The sequence below is a fragment of the Dryobates pubescens genome, chromosome 2 (genome assembly GCF_014839835.1).
Source record: "Dryobates pubescens isolate bDryPub1 chromosome 2, bDryPub1.pri, whole genome shotgun sequence".
In the NCBI taxonomy this organism is placed as follows: domain Eukaryota; kingdom Metazoa; phylum Chordata; class Aves; order Piciformes; family Picidae; genus Dryobates; species Dryobates pubescens.
The window spans coordinates 27,774,913-27,791,130 of NC_071613.1; the positions used below are offsets into that span (position 1 = coordinate 27,774,913).

The 16,218-nt window shown below is 35.8% G+C and overlaps 2 protein-coding genes across 10 annotated transcripts in view; one reads left to right on the forward strand and one right to left on the reverse strand.

Annotated features, from left to right (window-relative positions):
- KLF7 (KLF transcription factor 7) overlaps positions 1–16,218 on the forward strand; it is a 412,385-nt gene that overhangs the window by 238,636 nt on the left and 157,531 nt on the right. The window lies entirely within an intron of this gene.
- Positions 1–16,218, reverse strand: part of ADAM23 (ADAM metallopeptidase domain 23) — a 75,316-nt gene that overhangs the window by 58,264 nt on the left and 834 nt on the right. For all 8 annotated transcript variants that reach the window (XM_054173212.1, XM_054173230.1, XM_054173197.1 and 5 more), the window contains exons 2-3: positions 15,425–15,651; positions 6,646–6,722 (exon numbers count right to left, since the gene is read on the reverse strand). In XM_054173212.1, coding sequence (XP_054029187.1) covers positions 6,646–6,722; positions 15,425–15,651 — 304 coding nt within the window. The remainder of the gene's footprint in view (positions 1–6,645; positions 6,723–15,424; positions 15,652–16,218) is intronic.

The following is a 16,218-nucleotide window of genomic DNA, read 5'->3' on the forward strand; positions in this document are numbered from 1 at the left end:
CTTACCTCAGCTGACATCTAACTATCCCCATGAAAAAAAAAAACAATTATTTGGGTAGGTAAAGGTATGAAATGACTAAAAGTTATCTTGTGCACAAGTAACCCAAGGTAGCTTCCATGAATTTAGTATGCAGCCTGAATTATCTGCATATTTCTTAAATTATCTTTAGACTAACCTGAGAAAGCATTCTGAAATGGTTCAAGCTCAGTACTAGTGTTTGAGCAACCTAGTGCTGTTGAATTACTAAACAGTACACCCATCAGATGGTTTTGCCCATTTGACAGATATTGTTTATACTGTCATCTAATTAATATAATAGCCTTGGTCTCTATTACCAGTTTCAATTTTATCTCCAAGCTTTCTTTGTTGAATCAACTGTTCCTACAGGAATTTAAGTTTCTAATATGCATTTACAGTAGTCTTTACTTGGCTGTCTTCAAACCTGTTCTGATAAGAGTGTCTCCAAGGAATAAATATACCAGGCACTGATACTGTTTAAAGCACAGCAAGATTCAGTTTTTCTTCTATTATCATAAAGGACCTTAAAAAACAAAGTGTAGATCAAGCATCTGTGCTTAAAAACAATTAAAAGAAACTGATGATGCAGGTGTATACATTAACTTCTTTACAACTATGGAGTCAAAGTCAGTTTATACTCACTTCTGCTACTACTACTAATAATGACGCTATAAAAATCACTTCTTGCAGGGCCTTGTTCTTGTTGTTTGCTTTTGTTTGGCTTGTCTTTCAGGTAGAGAAATAGATGACCTGACAACAAATTTAATAAACTGAAATTACCTTTTCAGGTATTTTTTAAGAGGGAAAGCTCTCCAATATGAACTGGCAGGAAAGTATGTTCTGAAGGTGAGGAGAATGATGCACAAAATGTTCCAGACTCCTTTCTGGATCAGTCTGCCTCCATCAGTGCAAGAAGCCCTGAGTCAGATCAAGGGAGGTCAGACAACAAATTCTTCATGATTCTTTGTCTAGTAATGCCCTGAAACCCTTCACCTGAGAATGGAGAACACTACATTTCAATGGCTGCTTCACCAAGCATTTTGAAAGCAGGAGCTTGAAGAGTTCTCCAGAGTATGTTGCTGTTTCCCCAATATTTTCCTTTACCATAGCACTGAAGATGATACTACTTTAAAAACTGCTGTGTAAAGAAGAAATTAATGACTGGACAATGTTACAGAAGATACAAGTACTGTATCACAGAAAATATTGAAACTATTTGCTATGATGGAACTTTCCTAGAAAAGCAATTGACAAAATAAAGATTTAATTTAAATAACTGTTCAAGTTCATTCAATAGTACATTTTAATTGATCCCTTTATTCCATCACCACCATGGAGAACCATTTTGAATTATAAGAATCTTATTAACATCTTGTGTAAGGTTGAGGGCTATCATCTGTCTTTGCCAGAATGGTTTCATTCAACGGTAATTATATTTGGCAAAGCTTCCTTCATTTAAAGCAAAATTTTGTATATAAAAAACTTGGGTTTCTTCTCCTCTTTAAGAATTCACTGAATGCTCCACACAATGATTCTTTGTTTCTAATGATAATAGTCCAAATTAAACCAGACATGGATTTAGGCTTTTTAATTATTTTATTCTCTTTTACTTCTAATACTAAACCTAGTGAAGTAAGTTTAATTGCACTTATAGAGAGCTGATTTGACCACCTTTAGACTAATTACTATAGTAGAAGCAGATATATTTTGGTTTGGTAAACCAGAAGTTTATTTTGGTTCCCTTAATCCATGCTTCCATGTTGAACTATGTTGCACAACTTCATTTATCTCTGCCTAAAGCTGAACTCAGTGATCCAGACTCTTAGGAGTTAGTCTGATGAATGTAATTATCATGCCAAGCATACACAGGCTTTGTAGTGGCTCCAAGTGCAAAGATTTCAGCCTGACTAGCAGAATCCAAGAACTCAGTAATTCACTTCAGCATAAAGATCTCACTATTGACGAGACAGGACCATCACAGGAACAGACTGAAAAATCTACTAGATTAGATAACAGTTCTTCCCCCACCACCACATTACAGATGTAACATGTGAGCAAGGAGTAAGAACAAAAACCTAAGACCAGATGCAAGTCAGACAACTGCTTAGTATGTTGATTGACAGCAAATACACATTCAGTTTTCTCAGCACCCAGTGATCGGTGACACTGGAATTTCATAAATCAAAGTCAGTATAGTTGTTTTCAATGGTTCTCAGGAGTCTTCTCTAAGTTCTTCCAATCCTTTAATTGCTCTAAATGGTTTAATATGTGTGGTATCCTGTGACAAGGTTTCCATTTAATTATTTTGTATGTGTGTGTGAAAAGCATCTCCTTTCAAATCTTCAACCTGTGGTGGTTACATCTCATCCTGTCCTAGATGTGTATTTGCTATGCCCTGAGCGTGTTGACTAACAATTCTCCAAATTCAGTGGCTTTGATTGCACCTCAGCTGACAGGCATTCAAAATCTTGATCAGTAAGCGTGAGGTCCAGACAGGAGTACAGCGTATCAAAGTCTTTTCACTCCATAAGCAAGCGGTCTGACAAGAAAACTAACTTTCATAACATTATTATCTACATTTTAAGGACCAAACAGCATGTCCTCTCAGCTCTTGCACTTTAAGTTTGTGTTTAGTTCAGGTTTTGTCATTTTGTTGGGTTACACACACACACTCCCCACCCCATGAATTCTTTAAGATGCCTCTTCCTCTAAACGTGGTATTTCACACTCATTAGCCTATGCTGATTTTTTTTTTTTTTTTACAGTCCAGTTGAAAAAAGCTCTGCTGCCAGAGCTTTTATTGATAGCTACTTTATGAACCACAACTCAACTCATGTATTGCACAGGAGGCAGAGGGTTGTTAATTACTACAGGGGAATCTAAAAGTTGAGTGGCTGAAAGTCAGGGACTACAACATTGATGTCTAAGACTACAGTTGTAAGCTTTCCCCCATAAAATATATATAGAAACAGACACATATACACTTTTTATTTTATAAATATTTGCTAAATAGAAGGGGATTTTAAAAGTGAGATTAAAAAATTTAAAAGAACTGATCTGGGAAGTTCTAGGAAGAATGAGAGAAGTAAGAGCCGGAATGATAAGGAGCTGCAAATAAGGAGCGGAGAAGTATTTGAGACATTGAGCTGAGTGCAAGCCTTTGGTCAGAGCAGGACTGGTGCTGCTTCCTGCTCTATTTCTGGAAGAATGAAATGAGTAAATCACTAGACAGAGCACATTAGTAACATACAAATCTGCATGCATACATAATGTTATCAAATAATTATCATCATAAACGTAGCAACAGGATGGAAAAGAATACCTGATGAGAATCATACTAAACACAATTTCAGAAACAAAGTACTAAGAGAAGACAGAATAATTGAAATATTACTTCAAATTAACATGTCTAATTTACAGCAGAACACAGTCATTGAGAAAGAAGCATCTTCACAATAACAGGTTTTATAATTTGGAGAATAACACAAGGAAGCTTTTTTCACACATTAATATGTCTTGAAAGGTATGGAGAGGTTGTAGTATCTGTCCCTAAGACTTTTTGCATGGTGTAACAGCCCCTGAGGCAAATAACTTGCAATAGGCTGCCTCTAGTTCTGAGCGTGGCACATGAGGCAGTAAAGCTCTGTTATCTATAGCTGGGACATTCAAGACTGACTTACTCACCCACAGAATTATTAAAAAATTCTAAGTTTTGTTGAATCTATAACAAATTTTTTAAAACTAACTAGAGTTAAACTTGCAAATGTACTGTAATCACATTTATTTTACACAGCTTAACTTATATGGTCCATTTAGTACTGTAAATGTTTACACTTTTTTTAAAGAAAATTCTATCAATATTTCAAGTCACTTTATGGAAAAATTGTGATTTGTTTTCCCATTTCCATTAAAAAAGTATTTTGAAAAAATAAACAAACCAAATCAATCAGATTCTCAAATAATCCAGCTATTGCCCTATTGGTTTTTAAGTTGTGGTAACAATGAAGTCTCCTCTGGGACAATTCTCAAGTTAAAATCAGCCCTCCAGAAACATACACCACAAACACTACACAGCAATTATAAGCTTTAAGCTGATGGATAAAAGTGGCTGTAATGTTGCACTCCCTCTAAGAGACAGACTGCTCACAATAGTCATTATATTTTAATGTCTCAGGTATTTAACTCATACCACAGTTGAATGTGGTGGGATTGGTTTTGGGGTGGTTTTGTTGGGTTTTTTAGTTCTTGCCAAATTTTTTTTCCAGATGATCTCTTCATTGAAAAGAATATCCATTTTCCTGGAAGTGGATTTTCATGGAAAGTGTGCTTCTACAGGGAAAAGAAAAGCTGAAAAATACAAGCTGGTTTTGATGATTTGTTTTCCCCTTCCTTCAAAATCCTAACTTTAGGGAAGTTCTCAGTAGGAAGAGGAAGAAGCTTTTGTCTTTGTTTTTTACCTTCTGTTTCTATCCAGCTCAGGTATCAAATTCCCCATTCCTTCAACATGCCTCAGCTACCACAGTCCCAGTAGGGGAAGGCTCTAATGTGGCCCCAGACCCCAGTGTTTGAGGAGACTCATGCTAGACCATCAGCTAACCTGTTAGGTTACTGACTGATGGGCTGTGGTAAGAGCCACTCAGGTATGGCCTTGAAAAGGTTCAACCAGACCTTTAGAACAAGTAAGGAGTGATAGACATCAGGGGTCTCCTGGGAAAGAAAAAATTATACAGTATGTCTGCAAAGGTTTATGGAAACATGCAAACACTTTTATGAGATGCAGGGGAGAAATGCCAAAAGTAAGAAATGTGAATCACAATGAAACAAGCATGGAAAAATGGAGACAAAGTGGCATGAAAAGCAGTCAGTGTAAGCTGCAAGTCAGTAGGTTTGTTTGGTCTAGCCCTGCACCTGATCACTGCAGTCTGTCCTATGTTTTTATTGTGTCCTACTCCTAATACTTTCTATGTGATTTCACTTTCTATTCTGTATAGGAGTGATGTGAAAAAAATTCAGAGGCAGTTAACAATTATGAGATCTATACCTATAAAGACCTGCAACCTAAGATGGTGATCAAGTAAGAGACTCCAGACCTGATGTTTGATGAACTTAAGACTGTATTAACATTTGAGTTTGTGAATGTGGACATGCCTGTGAATCAGGAGAGGCTTGGTGCACGTTTCACTAGCAAATTTCCAATTCTCATCATGGAATTGGAGGCTGTTTGTATTCTTGTTCACGCAAGCATGATCTGCATTTATAAGTGGTGCCAGTAATGACAATGCTTTTTCTCTGTGACGGTCTATGTGACCAGGAGGACAAATTCCCTGTAGCTTAAAGACCACAAGGTACAGGTTCCCTTCACAAATACGTCACAATTATCCCACTAGAATTATACTGCATGGGTCCAACTCCAGCTCTCATAAAATGCTATAATCTTGCACCACACCACAGTTCCTTCAGAGACTTCAGAACACCCAATTAGCCTCAAGTCTTCTTTCTTCTCCATTTGCTGCCTTCATACAAACTCATTTTTCGCTAGCCACCTCAGACTTTGTGTTCACATTTAAAAAGACAGAACTGCAAGAGCAACCTAACTTCAAAATCAAATCATGCATGGATGAAGAAAATGTTTCCATCTCACTTTTACAAAAAAACACCTGATAACAAGTAGCCAAGCAGCAAAATGTCAATATAACAGTTAAGCAAATTCTATGAATGCTTTGAAAAGCTATTAAATCTTGTAAGCTTGCATTTTTCCCCCTAACAAACTTTATTACATGACAGTTAAGACCAAAATAAGACTTCATATAGACTTCAGAATAAGAGGAATATTTATTAAACTAGTATGCCATTGTTTCTGTAAATATGTTTCTTCTTTCAGTGTGCTGAAAGGCTCGAGGGCAGCAGAAAGAGCAAACACACTTTAAAGCAATACTGCAGATTATTTAATTTGTCCAGTATTTAGTAATACTTTTATATTCTACCTTGTTCTGTTTTCAGTGTAAACTTTCAGTAGCAAAAAACCCCACCTATTCTAATTTTTAGAAAATACATCATTCCATACCTTCAGCTGGGGATAAAAATAGATGTGATACAGGCAACTAAACTGCCATTGACCTGTATTAAAAGTCAGACCTTTTAGACCTGATGATTATGTAAAACTGTCTACCTTACTGGTAAGCAGACTCCAACAGCATCTTTCAGTACATCCAAATGGTTAGGCTTCCCACCACATTAGGAATGACATGACTATAGTGACAACAGCATGTTTTCCAGATCATTAAAGATAAGCCATTAAGTATTTACAATATTCCTGCACACCAACTTGAGTAACTAAAATAACATCTGCATGACAAATCAGCAAGTCAAACAAAAATGCACAGGAAAATCTAAACATTTCAAGCACTACTGGTATGGAAATCTCTCTTTTTATCATAATTTATGATGAATGACAATTTTCAAAGGGTGACAGTTACCTTGCTTAAGAAAGGATAAGTGTTATTTTCTATTAATAAACTTGGATAACAGCATATTTTTCTGCAGATCATGGGATTTCATGTGCCCTAACCTTGTACTATATGTCAAAGACAATAAGAGCAGGAAAAAATCCTCAAATTGTTCACTTACTTATTCAGTGTGAGGTCAAGGATGAATTTGGAGCCAAAGGCCTCAATCTGGAAACTTGCCTGGGCCAGATGTACAGCCTGTAAACATGAACACACAGGAGTACTAAACAGTTTTACAGAATATTTAAAATTGTAAAAAGAATCACTGAGCTTTATAGGAAACAAATATGTGATAAAAACCTGTGAAAAACAGAGTTATGGAAATGCTTATTTTCATGAATCTCATAGGTACATGAAAAGCTCTTCCCATATACCAAATGCTGATTCAAAAGGATTTGCTTCTTTAGAGGCCAAAGAGAGCAAATGGTACCCACAAAGTATGCTTTCAAATATGCACTCATGCCTCAAAAAGCAAGAAAAAAAAAGTCTAGATTTTGCCATAACCAGATGGCTATGTATCATAATGGGGTATACTATTCTTTCAATTATGCCACTGCATTTACCCATTTTAAAGGTCCTGAAATAAAGTATTTGAAGTATGCATCTTCACATAAGAAAATAATGTCTAAGTTTGTATTACATGTTATGAAAGACTTCTTCAAAGTAAACTCTTCATAATTAAAGCTTTTTATAAAGCATTGTAGCCAAATCAGTATACAGAAGACTGATGGTGCTCAATATGCACCAAGAAAAAACATTAGCTTGCCCCATATAGTGAGGTTATTAATTTCTAAGATATTCAGTTTTTGTCAGATATATAAATTGTATTCTTTATTCCTTGTTATGCTGTTGTAACTGAACCCAAATCAGTATCAAGCTTTCTCTCTGTCACGTTTTTTTTGGTAATGAATATTAATGGTTGTCTCACTGGTTCACCAATTCAGTGATAAACATCGGCCTGGCAAACTGAGTTCACAGCTGTTCTGAATCACAGGAGCAAAACAGTTTAAGTATCAAGACAAACAGGTGACTTGATGGAGCGAATCTGCAAGGATGAGAGCTAGCATACATATGTATAAAAAGTAGCAGAGAATGTCAGCTGCTATGCATGCCTAGTAGGAAAGGGTTTTTCAGCCCCTGCTCCACTTCTTTGCACAGTGAAACCAAGAAGGAAGCATCACAAGGAGCTTTTCAGGCACCTGTTAATGACAAAAGCTTTATTTTCTACATGCAAGTGTATTATTTAAAATATTTTTTTTTAAGTATTAAAATATGTTACAGGAAAAGAGTTGCAAGTAATTTTTATCTCACAAATATTCCACTTAAGAGTTATAGAACCTACTGCTTTGAGTCTCCTTCACACATATACCTAAAATTGTGTGCCTTCAGATATATGCCACTAAAAATACTTCAATATTAGCTATGTGGAAAGTTTAAAAGAGCATATTCCAATCAGATAGTTCTGAAATACAGGAAATAAGAACTAGAGAATTTCTTGAAGCACCTAGTTTTAACCACATTTTATATGTATCTGTTTGGAAGCTTTTCAAAATACCTCCTGCTCAAAAATAAATATGGTAATTTGGAGTATACTATGTAGATTGAGACTTTAAGATAAGATTATCATTTACAGATTTATGACATAACATTCCTGATACGAGTAAAATGGGCAAGTCATTGCCCCATCAGGATTTACGCAGTGTAGTATCTAATTAACAATATTTACAAGTTATTTTAGAAACAATACTACCAGTGAATCCAAGCACTATACTTAGCCAAGCTGAGCAAAAAAAGTGACATCAAAAGTGATTACACACTTTTTCCAGGGTTAGTTTAGAAGTAAAAATACACTTCTGCTTGATAGAAGTGCAGTATTTCTTTCACTTTTCCTAACAGATCATGCATTACTTACAGGAGCAGCTTCAAGGCTAAATAATAATGTACAAAACAGTAATACCCAAGTATTTTCTTTCTTTAGTTTTGTTTGCTTTTGCCACTACTGTTGTTTTGACTGTCAATTTCAAGCCAACTAAATAAGCCAAACTTTTTAATATCTTTCCATTCACAAACATGCAATTTAACTTAACCAAATAAGAAAATACTTAAGTGTAAAGGATGATATAAATACTTGAATAAATAAGAAAACACACTTCAAAAGCAATCATGGTATACTGAAACATACCAAAATTCTGAAATTTCAGCACAAGACATCACAAATACTAAAAATATATGTGTATTACAAAAATAACAAACACCCAAACACCAAAAAAAAAACCTCTGGATAACCTGGAGATTGGGAACTCCTATTATGGCTTTTAAATCTAAAAGACATGTTCTGCTTCCCAGCAGATCCTGAGCCACCAGTTGCTTGAGGCTGGGAGACCAGTCTAGGAAGCAGCACCCCATGACTGCTATGCTCTTACATACATCCATCTGCATCTGCTACTGATTTCTCTCAGGGGCAGGTAGGTGGATGTCTAGCCTGCTCTGCTATAGCTTTTCTTTCAGCCAGTCAAGCCCATGCAGTGATACACATATACTGTCCTTTAAGTTTCTAAGCAATTGACCATGTATTCTTTAGCCTTCTGCAAATCAAAGTTAAAGTAACTTGTATTCTCAGTCTACAATATCTTAAGAAAAAGTTCATATTGTAAGATTAGATGATATATCACTGCTATTTCTGAAAACAATTTCTTCTGTATATAAAACCGCCACTTGCTATCTATTACTGTGCCTCACTTAACAACGTAGCCTGTACACATGAGCAACTGCTTCAAAGCGGCTGACACTGGTCAGCTGTCCTGCAGTAGGACACATTCTCCACCAAATCAGCTCAAACCAGTAGTTACAGAAAGAACACTGAATCACCATCCCTGGATACATTTAAAAGTTGTCCAGATAAGGTGTTCAAGATTTGCTGCTGTTATAGATCTTATTCCACACTGTTCTCTTATCAGCTACCATCTAATACAATGCCTGAAGTATAATCTAAAATCCTGTGTTCTGACTGACAGAAATATAAAGTCAAATAAGAACATAATTTAGAATAGCATGTACTTAAAAGAATATATACGGGCTAGGTATCTTACCATATCTTTTTGCAGGAAAAATATTTAACATCATTGTCTTGTACAACTTGCACACATGCAAGTCTCTTTTCACTGTTCTAGAAGCTCAGATTTCTAGCCTAATCACTGAAATAGGAGATTGTTCATACTAAGGGACATTCTAAAGAGTGCTGTAGCTGCTTGTGTAAAGCAATAGCTCTCAGGGGGGGTTCCAAGCTAAAAATCCATATACATACAGAATTTCACTTTCTTTCATATCGGTCATTAGCTTAATATAAATTTCAAGATAAAAATACAAAAGCTGTAACTAGAATTTCAGTTCTATTGATCCATGTCACAATTTGAACACTTTCGTTGTTTTTATTGTTGCACTCTGGCATCATTTTTCCATAATTCACTTGTCCCACGCTTTCAGGAATTTTGTAACCTTCATCACCAAAAAGTACTATATTGGGTTTACTTTCTTCACAATAAACCTATGCCAAATGTGGCAATATATTATCTCTTCAAAAGTACCGATTCCTGTTACAAGTTTTTAAATGAAGGTAACCACATTATTTAACCAACTGACTGTACCTATAGGTCTTTGTTATATTCATACAGACATGGTCTCCAAATGACAAGCTCATTGACTCTTAGAAATCTATTTTCTCATAGTTTTGTTGACTGAAAAAATGGCCACAAGCTGTTTCTCTCACTTCAGTAGCGGAGCAAGGGGTTTCCTAACTCCCATTTTGGAATTAGAAACCCAAGTAATGCCATTAAAGCACTTGTTCATCTAGACTTTCGTTCTGAGAACACTACAAGTTTTGCCACAAATCAATGTGACTTACCATATATTAATTCCTGACTCTTAGCTTGTTTGCCTGTGCTCAGATTTCAGACAGAAGGCATCCTTCAGTATTTGGAAAACGTTTATTATATGGCATATATGTTGATCAAACCTGCCACTATTCATTGCAAATAAAGCATTTCATGCTGAAACAGCATGTGTAAATGTCACAACAGTGTATAAAGACTCATACTTACAACATATGAGATTTCAGAAAAGTTTGTGCAGATTATTTGTTCCTGGTCTTTAATAGTTAATATTAGAGGTTTATTTGACAGACCTGAACCTCAAGCTTGGAAAGACTGTTCTTTGAAAGAATAGCTGTCAGCATACATGAATAAAGGCTCAGGCCTACCTCTAAAAGTAATCCTATCATTGCTCTTAACTGCAGCAGAGAGAACCCCACCAACATGACAATACTTAGATGCTCATCTGTACTGACATTGGCCACTAAAAATTGTACCTTTCTTGGGGTTTTGTTCACAAAACTCTGAAAGTACTGCTTCCATATCTTGGACCACTTTCCTGCAGTACTCATTTTCCCAAAAATGCTAGAAAACTTATAAACTTTGTTTTTTTATTTTGTAACATGACCTAACAAGTGCAAACGTAGCACTACCTAACACTTAGGAATGAAACTTTTCATAGGTTGTTATTTTAAGCTCATGAGAGGACACAGAAATATACTTTTTAAAAGAATTTAAGAAGTCTTAGAAATAGGATGACCCACATTTCAGCTAGGAAACCAAGGTGTAAACCTGCTTGAGAAGGTAGCATAAGGAAAATGGCCTTCTACTCCCAGAAACCAATGACGATAAAAGAGCTACTTCAACTCTCCTCCTAGTTGGTAAGTACTGAAGACAATGTCCCAGCAAGTCTTTTGCATTAATATAACTTCCATATAGAAAAAAATTGAAAGTACACAAAATCATCCATGTGGAAGGTTCACCCCAGAAAATTTCAGAGGAAAAAGCAACAAAGCAAAACAAAGCAAAGCCAAGCCAGCCAAAATACTACAGAGATTTCCAGCAATCTTAAACTTATACAGACTAGCCACATGAAGTTCTCATTACACAGAGATTAAACACGAAGACCTGGCCTAAGATAGGCAAGGGAAGAGAAGGGAAGAGAACAATTAATGCATAAGATTATCTGGAATTTAGTAAGAATTCACATGATGGTACCTCTTGAGAGATTATTAACTGTGACCTTTCATCTTTTACAAAGCAGCCCTGCTTTTTCTTCCTTTGCAATAGCTCCGAGACAGTTGTTTTCCTTTCATTTTAGTCCTTGCCAACTTTCAGATGCTGCATACCAAAGTTCCATAAAGGACGGAAACAGCACTGTATCTCAACCTTCAAAGTGGGGCAACATAGCAGAAAATGTAAATAGGAATATTTTCTTTAGATAAATGACAAACAGCAGAGCTGAACAGAAGGACATGGAGTTTTCACTCCAAGACAAAGAGCCCAAAATAATTTTTTAGGGTGTGGATGGGATAGGGACATGATGGACGAGGACAGTAGTTTCGACTATGAACACAGTCCTATCACACTGCTTTTTTTCCAATCACAGGATCTGCAAAACAGTTTCCTTAACACCTCCCTCCTCACCAAAATTATACATGAAGACATTGCTTCTTTACAGTTTCTGAGAACTTACAATTCAGTGATCTAAAAACAGTTTGAAACTGCCCAGCATATAACAGTCCTCCTTCACAGGAACCTAGTTCAAGCTATTTTCCACTCAAAGTTTGGTAAGGTTGCCCCAAGCTGTGTTTCTCTGGCAATGCTCAAGATCACACCTTGCAAAATTGTCTCCTCTGCTGGCACCATAAAGACCTGCTCTTAACCTTCTGTGACAAGTTGTGTCCTATGCAGTCTTTCCACTAGGCCCTAACAACCTTACACATGCGGTCTGTGAAAAAGAATCAAAGTAGTCATCAGATTCAATAAAGAGATGACTAATTTATTCAAAACCCTACTCTGCAGTTTAGAAAGACAGAGCCATGAAACACAGATGTCTGATGTCTTCAGCAAGTTTAAAGATTTTTATGAGCTTCTTCAGTGTGTTTTTATAAACAGATGCTCATTTTTGAGAATTTCAGATAAAAAACTTTGGAAGAACTGAAAACCATCCAGCCTTAATTTGACTACAAGAAAACAGGTATACAGATTTCAGAACCTTCAAGCACCAAATACTTAAAATATGCTGCTTTTAGAGCACAAAAAGAAAACAGATAATACACTAGAACTCTGTCCACCTTGGAGATAGACTACTTCTGTCAAAACTATGGTGAACATTCCTTTCTTTTTCTAATAGGGAGAAAAGGCTTCTTAGAAGAATAAGAAATGAGAAAAGACCTACCAGTAGTTTAGATCGTATGTCCTCTCATTACAGTAGTATTTCACCAAATTCAAAAGGGGATAAAAAAATATATCAGTGTTAAGAAAACAGTTTATTTTTTAAATTTTTGATTCTCTGGTACACTTTTATCTCCTATAGCCCTTCATTTCTAAATACATTCCATGAAGAAAGTTGCAGGCCCCTACATTTAGGAAGGCACTTCAAAAAACCAAAATATTTTAAATAATTTTATATAGTTATATTTCTCTAGCTTTACCTCTTTCTTCCCAATGCAAACCATTTCCTCTACTCTTCCTGCCTCCTTATAGTGACTCAGCATTTCAGAGATATTCAGGCCTAATCCCACAAACTATCCATATGTCTTATATTCTTCTGGCCACTATAATGAAGCTCTATAAAAAGGTCCATTAAGTAACATCCATAGTTAGGGAGTATATCTACATCACGTATCTAAAAATGGTAGATTAAAGTAGACAAGAAAATACAGGCTGAAGGTTCCTAAAACAGCAAAGGGAAAAAAAAAAAGAAAAAAAAAGGTATTTTCCTTTGTAACTGTCCACTGTGTATGTATATAAGTTCAGCATATTTGCCTCTACTTTTTTCACATGCTAAAAATCAATCATAAAGATAGATTTGTTTACTTAACTATAAAGTTATTTTGGTTATTTCTTATTATCACCAGTGTGTGAGACAGCAAAAATCTCACAAGTAGGATTTATTACAATGTGGTATTTTCATTATGGGAAAGGATAAAAGCACATACTAAACAATCTGCCTCCCCCACCACCCTGAAAAAGCCCACACCAAACCCTTGTGTATCTTTCATAATCAAACTGCCTTCTGTTTTCTTTATGGGTTTGCTCTACAGAGACAACTACAATGAATCTTAAACAGAGCAAAATAACAAAAATATTAGTAACTATATAATTGGTAAAATGGGTAGAAGGATAAAGAAATTACTTCCATGAAAGGAAAGACACAAGATGCAAGTGGGTCTGGGGGGAAGCCCTCTCTGGTGCTTTGGAAACAAGACATGCGAAAGTAAATCCAGACAAGTAACATAATGAACTCTTTCCTTTAATTAAATGGATTAAAGCAATAGAATTTTGATGGCAGAAGAATGAAATCAACATAATGTCACTCTCCAGAAAGCCCCAAGCTTAAAGAACACTTTTGTGGGAAAGACTGCAGTGTTAGCATTCCCTAAGCTTAAAAGGGACACAACTAATAGAAAGGAGATCCACTTTACACAATGCTCAGCAGCAAGCATAAGCAAGGAAATCAATACCAGTTCTGCCAGTACTGATTTCTGCAGAGCTTTATTCCAACAGGTAGGGCACAGGAAGGGTAGGCAATAGCAGCAATGTGCTTGTGGGCAATGCTGGGTAAGTAAAAGGGACTGGCAAACATTCTTCTCTGTGGATTCCCAAGAAAATCTCATGTAGAGACATGAAGGAAGCATTATTCCCAGAGGCAGGTGTGCAAATGCTTCAAATTCCTTTCCTCCCATGTTCCTCCCTGAAGAGGGGGACAGAAAGTCCCTATGGTTAAGAGTGGGCTCACTCTAAAGAGGTATTAGTTCTGAAGACAGTATTGTCTTAAGTAGCTCCAGTTTCCCACAACCAGTTTCTGTGCCACCCATAATATATTGGTGTATTTAGATGCATCCAAAGGCACACACTGGTATCTAAGTGAAAAAGCTAGGGACCAATCTTCCTTCCCATTAGAAAAGCAAAGATATGCAACTACCTTTCTTTCCCCCACACATATTTTAAGTGCCTCCTTATTAATTTCACGTATGAAATGGCATATACTATCAACAAAAGCACATATAATGCATAATAAACTTACTTTATAAAAAATTTTATGGAAACACAACTCAATAGGTAGGAACTCCTTTATAGCTAAGTCCTTTAGTTATACCACACAAGCCACCCTTAGCTTCACTTTAGCTTTTTAACCTCTGGGCAGTAATTAATAGACGTTTATAAAAACAAGACAGAATCATTTTAAAGGGTGTCTCCTAAACAATCTAGTTTAGAATAGACTTTATTTCTTCACTAAGTTCTTTCACAAAAATCAAAGTTTGTCCTATCCCATGCATTTTCAGAAAAAAACCCTAACTGTATCTATACAAAGTGAAACATTAAATCTTGTCATTAAAAATGAAAACCACACAGTAGGCTTAACTGCTTATGCACTGGCAGGAAACCAATACTGCATTTATTAGTGCAGAATACATTCAAAGCCAAGTAACTCATGATGCAAGTTCAAAATTCTACAGAAACTCCCTACACAGAAATTTCTGCAGTCTAGAGCTATTTTGAAATAAGCAGTTTGTTGATGACAGAATACCAATAAGTCAAGACACTGAAATCTATGCTGATCAGACAAGTCAACTTTGTACCATTCCCATTTGTTTTATCTACACTTCAACTTCTGAATCATCATGAAATTCAAAATGTTTTTAAATTAACACAAGGGAAAACATTCTTATTTAATTGCATGTCCTCCTTCAATTGCCAAAATTGACAGCAAAGACTACTATTAGTCTCTACAGAACAAAACAGTCAAACAGCTCCATGTAACATATTACCATTTAGAAAATTCTACTTAGCCTCTTTTTACCTTACCTTGTTGTGTTTCTGCTGGTGCTTTGCCCTGGTATCCAGGATATGGTAAGGGGTTTCAGAGTCTCTATTAATGTAATAAATTAATCTTGAAGGCAGTGTGATTTCTTTCTGGATTGCACCACTGTAGCTGTTATTTCTACTGTTACTGCTTTTATTCTCTTCAAATGTATTCTCTTCATCTGCCAGTACTCCCTCTATACCGCCCGCTGTTTCATTCCAGTGCAGGTCTGAGGAAAAAAGATATGCCAGCCATAAAGTAGATGGCAGAACGTGTTTATAGCCATAAAAAGCTACATGTTTAGCTTGCAGTATTCTAGTACCATATTACCCACACAAGTAAACAGATAACTTTCTCATTGAGCTATATTTGATTCATTTTCACACAAAATGGTTTCAGAAATATTTAAACACATATACATTTTAATATATGGTCATGGATTATAAATATTTTAATGCCTCTCAACCTCCAAACAGAATAAAAGGGGAGGAAAAATTCAAACTGTTAATGGATATGTAGCTATCCCCTACACTCTCTTTAATAGACAAATTCTCTCTGAAAGGCATACACCAAAAAACCCCCAACAACAACAAAGGCGGCCACAAAACATATACAACAAAAACAAACAAAAACCGCAAACAAACGAAAACACAAAAAATTAAACCCAACCTATGTTCCTAAGACAAACTAAATTCAAAGTAAGTTTTCCACTTCTCTCTTTTAACTTTTGACAAGAGCCCTTTTCTTCCAGTGACAGCTTTTTGGATGAAATATTGTATCTTTCCTCATTAAAATT